Source organism: Nannospalax galili, unplaced genomic scaffold (genome assembly GCF_000622305.1).
Source record: "Nannospalax galili isolate Female #2095 unplaced genomic scaffold, S.galili_v1.0 scaffold684, whole genome shotgun sequence".
NCBI classification, from domain to species: domain Eukaryota; kingdom Metazoa; phylum Chordata; class Mammalia; order Rodentia; family Spalacidae; genus Nannospalax; species Nannospalax galili.
Genome location: NW_008351729.1, coordinates 874 through 14972, shown reverse-complemented (window position 1 = coordinate 14972; position 14099 = coordinate 874). Strand labels below are relative to the sequence as shown.

At 43.8% G+C, this 14099-nt stretch overlaps 1 protein-coding gene across 3 annotated transcripts in view; it reads right to left on the bottom strand.

Moving 5' to 3' along the window:
- Ank3 (ankyrin 3) overlaps window positions 1-13556 on the bottom strand; it is a gene marked incomplete at its 5' end in the record, with an annotated part of 136964 nt that extends 123408 nt beyond the window's left edge. For 2 of the 3 annotated variants that reach the window (XM_029553902.1, XM_029553903.1), the window contains 4 exon segments: window positions 6528-6600; window positions 12369-12464; window positions 13274-13372; window positions 13458-13556. In XM_029553902.1, coding sequence (XP_029409762.1) covers window positions 6528-6600; window positions 12369-12464; window positions 13274-13372; window positions 13458-13556 — 367 coding nt within the window. 3 annotated transcript variants of the gene reach the window in all.
- Window positions 13557-14099: the final 543 nt, after the last annotated feature.

The window sequence follows — 14099 nt, the reverse complement described above, 5'->3', positions numbered from 1 at the left end:
TACCTGCAATTTTGTCACTGATAAAGTCAAAAACTATTTATTACATAATTAAAGTTTGCAGACAGGTCCAATTGTCATTTACCACTACTGCAAATTGTATTTATTAGACTAAACATTATCAGTTACTCTATCTACAGATATTCTTATGATGTCACTAACCAACTGAACCAAGGACAGTCTTGAACCTCACACATGACTGAAATCACCAGGCGTGATGGTGTATGCCTTTAATCCCAGCACCCAGGAGGCAGAAGCAGGCAGATCTCTGCAAGTTCAAGGCCAGCCTGGTCTACACAGTGAGTCCCAGGCCAGCTGGGGCTACAGGGAGACCCTGTCTCAAAAAGACCCCCCCCCAAAAAAAAAGTAAATCATCCGATGCACAGCAACAGTTCCTCTGGAAAGGAAAAAAAAGGGAGCTAGCGAGCAAATCCTCATCCTGCCTTAGTAGCCAGAACCACTGTCTTGTCCAGGGGCCCCTTTGACATCCATGGGAAGGACCAACCATACTAAAGCTCTGGTGCTTGCCAGGCTCCACACTAAAGGCTGTTCTATTCTTGGGAATAAGATGAGGACTGTGGTGGTGAGTGTGAGCTGTCTTTAACAGAAGTTGGGATCTCCTGGGAGATGGCCTCTGGACGTATCTGCGGGGCACTGTGTTAACTGAGGTGGAAGATTCACCAGTGTTGGTGGCATGCCCTAGCGGGGCATCCTGGACTATGTCAGAGTGGAGGAAGCCAGCTGAGTACCACCGTGCACACATTACTCCCTTCTCCTGGCTTGTGAAGAGATGTGACCAGCTGTTTCAAGCTCCTGATGCCTGACTTCCTTGCCATGATGAAGTGTAGCCAGGAACCGTGAGCTACAACGAACCCTTTCTCCCTTAAGGTGTTTTGTCAGAGTATTTTTATCACAGTGACAGGAAAAGAAGCCGAGACAAAGTCTTCCTTCCAGCATTCGGAAGTTATTGTGTTGAACTCAGAAACATGCAGCTAAGGAACGTGTGTGAAAGGTAAGCAGGAAAACACCAGGCCCAAGGCTGATGGCACCACCAAGAGAGGTATTCCTGAAATGATAAAATTGTGGACGAGGACCAGTTCCTGCGGGTGCTAACAGCAGGGATATCATACCCATGTCCCCTGGATTTGTCTACAGCTAGCTGGTCTTCATGGCCTCCTCCCAGGCCCATCAAGCCATTCACATAATAGTCCCATGTCCTTACTGTGACGGTTAGGAGAATTATCCAGGAGCAGGCCAGGCCTGGGATTCTGAAGAATATGCTCCTGGGAGGGTTCCCAGAGCCAGCCTATCACTACCCAGAGCAATTCCTCCAGTTCCCCTTTTGGATCATGTCAAGTCAAATTCTATTTTGTTCTCTTCTAACGGGGAGCATGCTGGCATGTCTACAAAAAACTTCATGCTGAGAGCTTTGTAAGTGGAGGTGTTGCTGCCAAGCCTGAGCTCAGTCACCAGGACCCAATGGTGGAAGGGCACCAACTCCTGAAAGTGTGCTCTGACCTCATACATGTACACACCATGGCATACAAGTGATGACACACAAACATGCGTGTGCACACACAAACTGTTTAAGAAAATTCCTTGCTTTGAGTTGTTAAAATCTCTCCAGAGTTGTGTTTATACTTACTGTCCCTGAGTCCCAGCCTGCCTTGCACATTTTTTTTGCTAAAATAGAAGGAGTCACATTCCTATTGCAATGTCATTAAAACATTTTTTTAAGTTACCTTGTGATATTATCGCCCTCTTCATGTGGGTGTGTATGTGCTGTGCATGCACGTGTGTGTTTGCAGGGATGTGGGTGTACTTGTGTTCAGGTGTATATGCATGTATGTGCATGTGGTGGCTGGGGGCAGACCTCAGGAGTCTTCTCCACCTTATTCTTTGAGGCAGGGTCTCTCAAATGAACCTGGAGCTCATCAACAAGGCTAGTCTCCTTAGCCAGCTTCCTCAGGGACCCCCGTCTCTGTCTTTGGGGTGCTGGAATTACATGTGGGCCATGATACCCACTGGACATTTATATGGGTTCTGGGGATCCCCAGGCTCAAGCCCAAGTGATTCAATATTACTTTTAGAAGAACATGATTTACTCCTTTTTTAAATTTTTATTTTTTAAATATTTTATTTATTATTTTTATTTTATGTGCATGAGTGTATTGCCTGCATGTAGGTAAGTGTACCTGTGTCACGCAATGCCCGAGGCAGACAGAAGAGGCTGTCGGATCCCCTGGGACTTGAGTTATGGACAGTTAGCTGCCATGTGGGTGCTGGGATTCAAACCCGGGTCTTCTGCAAGAACAACCAGTGTTCTTAACCACTCAGCCATCTCTCCAGCCCTATTTCCTGAATTTTAATACTTTATCACATCTGAAACTCATACCTTCTTGGTAATTACTTCTATCACACACACACACATGCAGCATAGATTTCTTTGCAATGCTTAGAGTCTGTATCTGGATACTCACAGATCCTGGATCTCTATCGAAATGGAAGCGAAGTCAGATTAGGTCTTTCTTCCCAACAGGGCTGTGGTCTCGTACCTATTAATCAGGTTCCATTTCACAGAGCTGCCTCTTTGGTGTCTACGCTGTGTGACTTAATTCCACTTCCCACTGTGTTCCATCGTTGTTAAATATGTCATTATATCTCAACCCACTGGAATTGGGCAAGGCAAAATAACACTTTCTCTCTCTCTCCCTCTTTTTGTTTTTCCGAATTTACAAAAGATACATTATAGGAATTGGCAGTTAAAGGTCCAAGCTGGGCCAGAGACACTCTGAAATCCTTTACCCCAATTTCCTTTCTCTCTCCCCCGCCTCCTCCCTTTACCCAGCTTCCTTTCTTTCCCTCCTGTGTGTGCCATAATCTCGTTCTCCTGTTTTCTTTCTTTTCAATTACAATCTTGTCTGCAAAATGTAGGATGCTCCCTGGGACTCGAATGGAGGTACTACTTTTATGTGTACGTGAAGGGAGTGTGTGCAGTGGGGACAGAGGGCAGGAGCCTGCCTTCCTGGCCCCTCTGGCTCTCTGTGGTGCTCAACCTGGAGCTGCTCTGGGTCTGCTCCATTGACCTGGGATTCAGCTGCTGCTTGGACCTCTGTTCTCTGTATTTCTGCTCCACTGTCCCCTGACTCCTTAAGGGATAACACTGTCTAGACTGGATGTCTTTTCCTTATATTATTTTTGTAGGGAAGGGAATTAATACAAACACTGCTTCATCTGTAACAAATTTTCAAAGTAGACCAAAGGAAGATGAGAAGAAGAAAGCAAAGTAGAAAAGGGGAAAAAAGGAAGAAAAGGGACGCTGTTCTGGACGCGTCCCTTAGCGCTGCTCCTACCTTCGTAATTTACGGTTTAAATTATTTCCTGCATTACAAGCTCTTCTTTCTTGAGTCAAGCTGGCAGTATGTGCTTATAAATGGTGCTGAAAATTCCCAGTAGCCTAGGACACCACACCAATGTGACCGTTCCCTTCCCCTCCCTTCCTCCTTTCTCTCTCTCTGAGACAGCTTCTCATGGACCCTAGGGTGGCCTATCCCTACCTCACTATGTAGCTGCACTCCGGATCCCCACCCCCACCTTTACATCCTGAGTACTGATCACAGGCATGTACTGCCAGGCCTGGCTCTCGCTAATTCTTCCACATTGATTCACTCAAAGCAAGTCTTCAGGTTCCTGGAAGCAAGCACCTGGCTCAGCCACAGAGCTCACTCAGACTTGCAGCATGGAATCCAACCAAAGTGACAATTCATGAGTGACAGTAATATTCATACGAATCAAATTAAAGGGTATTATAACTTCACAACAGCTGCATCATCAATAGCGGACATTTCCTATCTTCTACAGAGAGAGCAACCACACTGCCTTCCGATGCTGTGCTCTGACCAGACTGCATTCCATTTTGGCCTCCTGACTTCACAACAGATATTTACATGAAGGCAGGCACAAAGGACAGTGGCTGGCGAGCCAGCGAGCAGGGAGGAGAAAGTGGCTGAGGCCTGAGGGAGCAAAGCAGACTGAGAAGAAATGGGAGAAATATCTTCAAACCCTGGAGGCAAGATGACTCAGCTGACAGAGGCACTTGTCACCAAACCTGATGACCAGAGCTCCTTCCCAGGGTCCCACATGATAAAAAGAGAGAACAGATTCCCAAGGTGTTCTCTGACCTACACATGTGCTTTGAGGCAGGGGCAGACCCCCACCTCACAAACACATACACACACAAATAAATAAAATTTTAAAATATATCAAGTACCTGAAGGATTGTGACAAGGGAAATGTAATTTTATTCTAAGTCAACATTAAAACCCTCTTGCCTTATCAGCCTGCTGAAATCTATCAAAGTCAGAGTCATCAACTAGAAGCAGGAGGGAATTCAATGAGGCAGGGGATTTTTTAAAGGCAGAGTTGTTCAAACTAGACCAAGCAATTTGAGACATTTGCGCGAAGAAGGTTCTAGCAAATGAGATTCCAGCCACAGGTCTGTTCAGGTGGACTGACCTTTAGGATTCTTTTTTCGGTATCGAATTCTATGACATTACAAAATCAAAAGCTAGATGACTCCAAATCCCATGGACACACCCATAAAGAAGGAAGCAGAGAGTTCACAGTGAGGTAAAGTGAGAAATCTGTTCTAAATGTAAAATTTGCAAATTGAAACGAATATAAAGGAAAAGAATATAATTTCTGGTTAATCAGGTAAATTAATTTCAAATTTAGAGGTTCACTTTTCTCTTGTTTTGAAATTATTTGGTCACTGATCCACATAGATAAGACAACTACTCAGTCCATTCAAACCGCTGCTCATCAGGATGGGTAACCTTGGACAATTTGTTAAAAGATCAGAACAACAGCGTTTGATGTTTGTCATATTATATTTCATGCTGATCTCATTTGGAAAGCAGACTCTGACTTCGTGTTTTGTTTGTGTACATCATGCAAACGCATCACTTGTGTTACACCATCTGCACATAAGAAGTTACTCTGAAATGTTACGTGAGAATGTGCCAAAATAGAATATGGTAAGTGAGCTTCTCAGAGCCCTAAAGAGGATATACCGTTATCCAGCGGGAGAGAGAGAGAGCACATACAGCTGGGGCTTCAAATAAACAAGGAAGGAGAAAGCAAAAGTCTGTAGAAATTATCAGGAACACTGACAATCAGGCATCCCTACACGACCTTAAGGCAGTAGCTCTTGCCAGTGTGCCATCCAGCCCCAGCCTCTCTATGCATTTAGTCTAAGAAGTGACTGGATATCAAAAAGCTTATAATGGCTTTGGGCTAGGCAGATCTTTCCCAATATTTAGGTTTCCAGTGAATTTATGCAAATCAAAGAAAGAGCCAATAGTTAAAAACCCATTTGACTGACACAAGATTAAAAAGTTCTATGCGAGTGACCTGCGGAGGGGGCAACAGGGAATGTAGATTTGGAGGATAAATGGGTTCAAGAAAAAAAACGTAAATTAGTTCAGTGAGACTCTAACATTTGCCTTCCTTACGACATTTATTCACTTATGCAATGGCACTTTTCCAACAGATCTTTCAAACATGTCACACACATAGAGACACATGTATGTCTATGCACATATACATACATATGTATGTATGTATATACATGACATGGTCAAAAGTATTGTTCTTTTAAATAATGCAGAAAACAAACAGCTATATTAAGCTCATGAAATAATAGCCTCACTTTTTGAAGTGGGGGAAACAGGGTCTTACTATGTAGACCAGGCTGGCCTCGAACTCATAAAAATCTACATGCCTCTGCCTCCCTTCTGCGTGTGTTAAAGGTGTGTGCCACCATGCCCAGCTAGCTCAATTTCTATCATCAAATCACCACTGAAAGTTTCTATTTTGAAAGCGGTTTTGTTTAGGTTGCATTTTCATGCTTAGTTCCAGGGCAGAGGCTGATTGTACTGCAGAGCCAAGGGTGGGTGGATGCTCTGCCTTTTCTCCCTGTAGTGATGCCATTTCCATTTTAAATGCATTTACAGCATAAACAGTAAGTTGTTCCTTTTAGATTTCAGACATAAACAACAAAAGTATCAGTGCTTTTCTTGACGGAAACAAAAAGAACGAAAGTAATCTTGATAATTAGTGATACTAATGAAAATGGGTCAAGGAGTAAGACTTGAAGAAGACAGGACCAGATGGGTATTCTTTAAATGATCCAAAAGTTAAGATCACAGAAGTTAGTAACCCAAGGAAGTGTTACTTTTCAGAGACGAGAAATAAGAGCGGGTTGGGGTTAGATTTGATCAGGGTAAAATCTTGCAAATACCTTCTTCACCATCTGAGATATACTCCCCATCACTGAGCATCTCAGGGGCGTGGGCTTTACGAACTGTATGATTGAAGTGATAACAGGAGCGTGTGAAACATACTCATTCCTGACACTGCAACGAAGCATTTAAACATTTCCCCAAACACGGCTGCCATGAACTTCCTTCAGGAAGCCAGAAGCACAGAGCCATTCATCAACGTTATGAGCCCCGAGGACACGTTCATACCTTCATCATCAGACATATCGAGAACCTCATTCATCGTTTCCGGAACGTTCATTTTGTGCTTCTCTGTGACAGTCTAGGAACAAAAATGAATGGCTTTAGTGTGGACAGACTGCACAATTCCAGACACTGCTCATTTCTTTCTAAATTGATGGGCTTGTATCCTACAGGACCTTGAAACATCTGGAAGCCTTCCTATCTAACATTACAGCCGCAGTACCATTCCCCCTGAGCAGCACAGAGGTCCTCGGAGACACCCACTGGGGACTGTAAGGCGGAAGGATTCTGGTGGCAAAGCACAGTAGCTTAAAAGATTCTGGCCACTACAAGGCTCTTCAGAGGTAGAGCATGAAGTGTCTCCTCCCCCTCCACTGCCGTGCTCTCTCATGGAGGAAGAATCTCCCCCGACCCCCATTCCACCGGAGGTCCTGCAAGAAGAAAACCCAAATGAACAGCCCGAAATCTGCCATTATGGCCCGGCCACGTCTCACACTTATCCTCTCTCCTCCTGAGAGTACTTCTCACGCCTACGATACATCAAAATATTAACATTACGCAATTATATATTAAAACTATGTGCATCAAAACCTTATCCTCTCTCCTCCTGAGAGTACTTCTCACGCCTACGATACATCAAAATTTATATATTAAAACTATGTGCATCAAAAAGTTCTGTTGAATTTTTCAATGAATGATTTTATTTTTATTTATGTGTTTGCATCCGTGTCTGTGCATGTGTGTGCACACATGAGTACAGTACCCATGGAGACCAGAAGAGGGTGTCAGGTCCCCTGGAGATGGAGTCACAGGTGATGATGGTTGAGTCGCCTCATGTGAGCAGCAAACCCTCCTAACTGCTGAGTCATCTCTCCAGCCTCATTAAAAACATTCAGCGATCAAGGCTGGAGAGATGGTTCAGAGTTTACAAGTACTTGCTGTTTTTGCAGAGCACCCAGGTTCAGCTCCCAGCACCTACATAGTAGCTAATAACTGTAAATGCAGTTTCAGAATCCCAGACCCTCTTCTGGTCTCCAAGGGCACCAGGCATGCATGTAGTACACATATACAAATGTAGGCAAACACCCATTTATATTTTAAAAAAACATTAAAAACCATTTTAGGGGTAATGTATTTGCATGATCATTTTAGTCTCAAAAACCGTGTGGCAGCGCAAGTGTTCCTCAGATCCCTCTGCTTGGTCTTTGTAACATTCTGTCTAGAATTCTGTCCCTCTAAAGATGTCATCAGCATTAGTTGCTAGAAAATCTTCATGACTTTTGCTTAAAAATAAGTGATTTTTATTCATTTTAGTTTGGTGCACGTGAAAACACAATGGTATAAGAAAAGGCAGATACTTAAGTTAAAAAGTGAAAAGCAACCAGAAGTTGAAACTGAGCGAGTGCACCAATTCTGTATTTCTTACGGATTTCTTCTAAATGTGATTTATACTCCTGTTCTCAATTATTCTGTGGAAATGAAACACTTTTGGTAATCCTTTCAGCACCTGGTACTGAAATGGAATGTTTCTTTAAAATAAACTTTCAGCCCGGCATGGTGACACATGCCTTTAGTTCTCAGGAGGCAGAGGCAGGTGGATCTCTGTGAGTTCGGGGCCAGCCTGGTCTACATAGTGAGTCAAAAAAAACGTAAACAAAAAAACCCAACAAAACAACTTTCAATGTTAGTTTCCTATTTTATATTTATTTTTAAATATTTTATTATCTTTATTTCATGTATATGAGTGTATTGCCTGCATGTATGTGTTGTGCAATGCTGTGGAGGTCAGAAGAGGGCTTTGGATCCCTCGGAACTGGACTTAAGGATGGTTCATAGCTGCCATGTGGGTGCTGGGAATAGAACCCGGGTCCTCTGCAAGAGCAGTCAGTGCTCTTAACCTCTGAGCCATCTCTCCAGCACCCCATTTTATATTTACAAAAAGTATTTTTATATTTTCAAAACAAATTTGAACATTTAAAAATTATTTTTAATTATATATATGTATCTGTGTGTATGTGCACATTGAGTGTAATGCCCAGAGAAGCCAGAAGAGGGTGCCAGATCCCCTGGGGCTGGAGTTACAGACTGATGTAGGCTGCTTTATGTGGGTGTTGGCAACTGGACTTGGGTCCTCTGCAAGAACAGTTCATACTTTACATCACTGAGCCATCTCTTCAGCCCCCTTGCAAAAAATTTTTGAACATCATTTATATACAACCCCCCACAAACTTTTCCCACCATTAAAATCCAATATGGCTACATCATTATGAAAGCTTGCATGTTACTGAGATTTCCTTGGGTTTTCTCTCATGTCCTTCCATTCTAGGACTGCATCCCACGATACACACATTACATCTAGTTGCTATGGTGCCCTGGGCTTTGCTTCTGATGACCTTGAGAGTCAGAGGCTTCTTCAGAACATGGCCTAAGTAACGTTTGTGTTTTCTTTTGTGATTAATCTGGGGTTATAGGTTTCAGGAGGAAGACTGCAGAGGAGAAGGCTTTTCTTTTGGTCACAGCATCCCATCAAACGTGGACCTTGGTCTTCTGGGAAGGCAGTGTTTGCCACACTTCTCCACAGCCTTACTCTGTTCCCTCTGCTACCTGATGTTCTTGTGTGCTTTCTGATTTGGGAAGAAACCACCATGTCTAGCCCATACTTCATACCGTGGAGAATGAGGTTTTATACTTCCTTGAGACTGAAGAGTCTTCATAAATTATTTGGAATCCTTTTGGTAGGGCTGTTTTCCCCTTCAGTTCTAGGAGTTGAATGTAGGGCCTTGTGAATAGGAGGCATTTAAAATGTTCGACCACTGAGGTGCAGGCCGTGTCCTTTTAGTGATTCTTTGGTCTACGGTGTTCGTATCTTCTTTCCCTATTCAGCTGTTTGCACATACCAGTACAGACTCAGGAATATTTGCTTTATACCTTGAACTACACTCAACTGCTATTTTATTTCGCTTTGGTCAGAGTGTTTCAACCTTGGTCACCAGGAACACTTTCCATTGATATGTGTGTGACACCCCCACCCCGTCATTCTAAGTTCATATTCTATTTATTTTTGGTAGTGATTGAAAATCACTTCATTACCTTTTGACCACATAAGGTATTACCAGCTCATGTTCACTCTCACCCTGATCTTACATCCAATCATTTCTCTAAGGAGCCCTGGTTCCTTTCGTTAGAGAATGTTGTTAGCAACCAACATCTTGTGGTTTCTGGGAAGTGGAATATTTTAATCAGTGTGACCAAGTGAAATATAACTTAAAGCCATTAAAGTAAGAGTCACATCTGAGGATCAGCGTCTCTCCAGTCAGTGACTACGACGTGTTTTACCCACGCTTGTCTCTCAGCTCTGCCCATTCAGGTTCTCCTCATATGACAGACCTGCTCAAAGGGACAAGAGCTGCTGAGGCCCCAGCAACTGCCTGCACCAAGATTGTGATTGTGGGGGAGGCTGAGCCATGCCAATTGTTTTAAGATGACAGACACCCCTACACTATACCACTCCAATCTAAGTGAACCTAGATGTAACCCACAGAGCAGGGTCGGGAAGGTGGTGTGTGAGCTCGGGGTAGTCTCAAATATCACAGTGCTGGGATGACTCTTAGGGACGCAGCTGGATTTCCTACCGATCACCGTGAGCACTTACATCATTTGGGGAGGCCTTATTTTCTTCCTCTGGACCTTTACTTTGGCAGGCAGCATCTTCCTCCCTTGTAGAAAGTCACGAACCAGTTAAGTAGAGGAAAGGCTCTACTCCCAGCCCTGCCCCTGTGGGGATCCTGGTGGGAGCCTGAACCTTGAGACCTTTCTCTCTTTCAGGGATTTCCTGAAGGTATAGCTTTGCTTCTGCATTTCTGTAAGATTAGACTTTTTTTTATCATGGTGAAATCAAACTCAGAGCCCTGTACCTTCTAGTCAAGTACTTTACCAACTTGGCTACATCCCCAGCTGTTGAGTTTGTCTTAAAGCTTTTTATTTCAAATAAACCTGTGAAATTGCCAAATGGATAAGAAATTCAATTAAGATTTTGTATTTTGATCTATTTATTTATTATTATTTTATGAGTATGAGTATATTGCCTGCATGGGTGTAAGTGCACCCGTGACATGCAATACCCGCAGAATCAGAAGAGGGCACTGGATTCCCCTGGACCTGGAGTTACGGACGATTGTTAGCCACCATGTAGGTGCTGGGACTCAAACCTGGTCCTCTGCAAGAGTAGTGGGTGCCCTTAACCACTGAGTCATCTCTCCAGCCCTGTATTTTGAACTACTATACAAGTCTGGTTCTTTACTATTAAAATGGCAGCCTTATACATTATATTAACTGGAAGGACCTCAAATCATAGCACGCGTGGCCATTGTGAAATGGCTTGCCTGTTTCTTCCTCCTCATCATACACAGAGCCACATGGGGAATCTGGAACATGAAGTCTTTCTAAATACTATGTTTAAACTTTTTCTGAAAATTTAATAAGAGTTTAACTAATTAACATTTATTTTATGTATATGAATGTATTGCCTCCATGTATGTAAGTGCATCCATGTTGTGCAACACCTAAAGAGGTCAGAAGAGGGCGTTGGATTCCCTGGAACTAGAGTTACGGATGATTGTTAGCCTCCATGTGGGTTCAGGGATTTGGAACTGGGTCTTCTGTGCTCTTAACCGCTGAGCCATCTCTCCAGCCCAATAACAGATTTTTAAAGCCAGTGAAATACTCAAGTGGTATATGAATTGGTGAATGGGCTTTCATCTATTTAACTGTACCCTGAAAATCCTGGTTGATGAGTATTTTCTTTCTTGAAAATTTCACATTTTTCTCTTCTACTTAGAAGACATCTTTTCTGCCTCTAAAGCCTGTGAACTGACACACAGCTCAGCGTGCACGTAGCCTCGGACACCTCAGAGCTCAGCCTGTACTGTGGTTGTCAGTATAAAGCACTGCCTACAAGCTAATGCAAGACTAGCTACATCTTCCTTCAAGTCGAGTTAAGAGTAAAAGGGAAAAAGTGGTGAGCTGATGGCCCTAAATTCCAGTCCTAACCACCCTAACTGCAAAGCTGTCAAATCCTGATGCAATTCAAAGGCGCTAGACAACTTTAAATAGTTTTTAAAAACATATCTAGAAGCCAGGTGTGGTGGCGCACGCCTTTAATCCCAGCACTTGGGAGGCAGAGGAAGGCGGATCTCTGTGACTTCAAGGCCAGCCTGGTCTACATCATCGTGAGTTCTAGGACAGCTGGGGCTACAGGGAGACCCTGTCTCAAAAAGACAAAAAAAAAAAAAAAAAAAAAAAAAAAAAAAACCCGTCCTCTAGGGCTAATGAGATGGTTTAGTGGGTAAAGGGGCTTGTTACCAAGACTGACATCCCAAACTGGATCCTTGGAACTCACATGGTGTTAGGAGAGAAGTGATTTCTGCAAGTTGTCCTTTGACCTCCACGTGTGCACCATGGCACATGTGTATACACACACAGAGGCAATAACAAATGAATTTAATAGTTTTAGTATCTAATAGTTGGGTGTGGTGGCACACACCTTTAATCCTAGCACTCAGGAGGCAGAGGCAGGCAGATCTCTGTGAGATCAAGGCTAATCTGGTCTTCATAGCAAGTTCCAGGCCAACTGGGGCTATAGGGCGACCCTGTCTCCAAAAAGGGGCATTTTTAGTGTTTCAAAGTTTTATTCATAGCAGAAATGATGGTTTTGCCATGTTGACTGCCAACAATGAGTATTTTAAAATGTGGAACTTAGTCCATGAATGGAAGAAGGAACATTCCAGAAAGTTTAGAGAAACTGCCACCTGAGAACTGGCTCAAGGTTGAGTTCTGCCTGTTACTCACAGTTGTGGTGATGGTCTCCTCCGTCACGACCTTCAGTGTGTCAACCACTGAGATGTAGCCAAGGCGCCGGGCGATAGCCAGTGCTGTGTTCCCATTCTGGAAACAAGAACACGTAGACAAGGTGTTAACATGCTCTTTCCAGGTGCTCTGCCTGAGGCCAACACAAAGCTAGCGTTTACCACACTGGCGCAACCATCATATACAAAACATGGAGACACTGCATTGGAGACATGTTACGCTTGAAGTTCTAAAGCTCATCATGTATTTGAAGGTTCAGTGCTCACCTACTGGAGGTGGTGGAATTCAGGAGGCAGAGCCTGGTGGAAGGAAGTTAGGCTGTTGGGAGCCTGTCCTAGAAGGGTACATTGGGACTCCAGCCTCTTCCTGTCTCCCTGGCTTCCCGGACGCCAGGATAGAGTAGTTCTGTTTCAACATCCAACCTCACCACAGGCCCCAAGTGGCATGAACTGAAACCTGAGCCAAAGTAAGCCTTTCCTCCCCTCTGGTGCTTTGCCATAGTGACAGAAAGCTGACTAAAGAAACACAGTTTGTAGAAACCAAGCTCACCCAATCCTGCCCATAAGCATCGAGCTCTGGACAGCTAAAGGTGCTCTACAGAGCCTGTTTACCTTTTATGTGTGAGTGTCAACAGTCAATGAAACAGGCATGCTGTTTTTCTTACATGTGTGGCAATGCAACTGGTATTTTTATGGTGTGGAAACGCACATCTCCTTGCCGCTGAACAGCCCTCAACATGGTCCCTGTGCTTTACCCTCACACTACTGAAAGCTCTAGGTGACCTATCAGTAACATGAAAAAGCCACTTGTGTGATGAAAACATGAGGAGCCCTGAGCCCAGGGCTCCTCCTGGCTTCTCCCCCTCCACCAGCAGGCAGGCTGCTTACCACAGTGAGCTCGTTGGGGGAGGCATTGTTCTGCAGTAGGACGTTTATTATATGCGTGTGGCCCTGCTGGGCCGCCTGGTGTAGAGGTGTGTACCCATTCTGCAGAAGGAAGGAGAGACAACACTTACTTTCTTGGACACAACATCAAAGATTTTGCTGGGAAGAAAGGAGGGCAGGTACCCACCTTTGTTTTGGCGTTAACTTTGGCAGAATGTTGGAGCAGGAAATTAACTATCTTGATGTTTCCATAGTGACAGCCCACGTGTAGAGGTGTGTAGCCCATCTGTAATTATATTTTATATAAAAAAGGAAATATTGAAAGCACTTTTTTAGTAACAGCTATCCTAAACACAAGCAAAATTATTATTTAACCTTTCTTTTGAGCTGAAAAAACAGATTTATTTTACTCCTTTTTAAAAAAAAATTGCCCTTTTCAGAGTTAGTCTTAAGACAATAGAACAGTTTTTTAACTTTCCCTCTAACACCAGCGCATCCTATTCTCTTAACAACTGCGAAGGAAGGAAGGAATGAAGGAAGGAAGGAAGGAAGGAAGGAAGAAGGAAGGAAGGAAGGAAGGAAGGAAGGAAGGAAGGAAGGAAGGAAGAATTCCCAGCCCAGACAGGCTCAGTGTGTATGGAGCTGGTCTGTGAGGGCCGAACAGTGTTTTATGGAGAGGCTGGGCTAGCACTTATTGAAGGAAGGAAGGAAGGAAGGAAGGAAGGAAGGAAGGAAGGAAGGAATTCCCAGCCCAGACAGGCTCAGTGTGTGTGGAGCTGGTCTGTGAGGGCCGAACAGTGTTTTATGGAGAGGCTGGGCTGGCACTTAC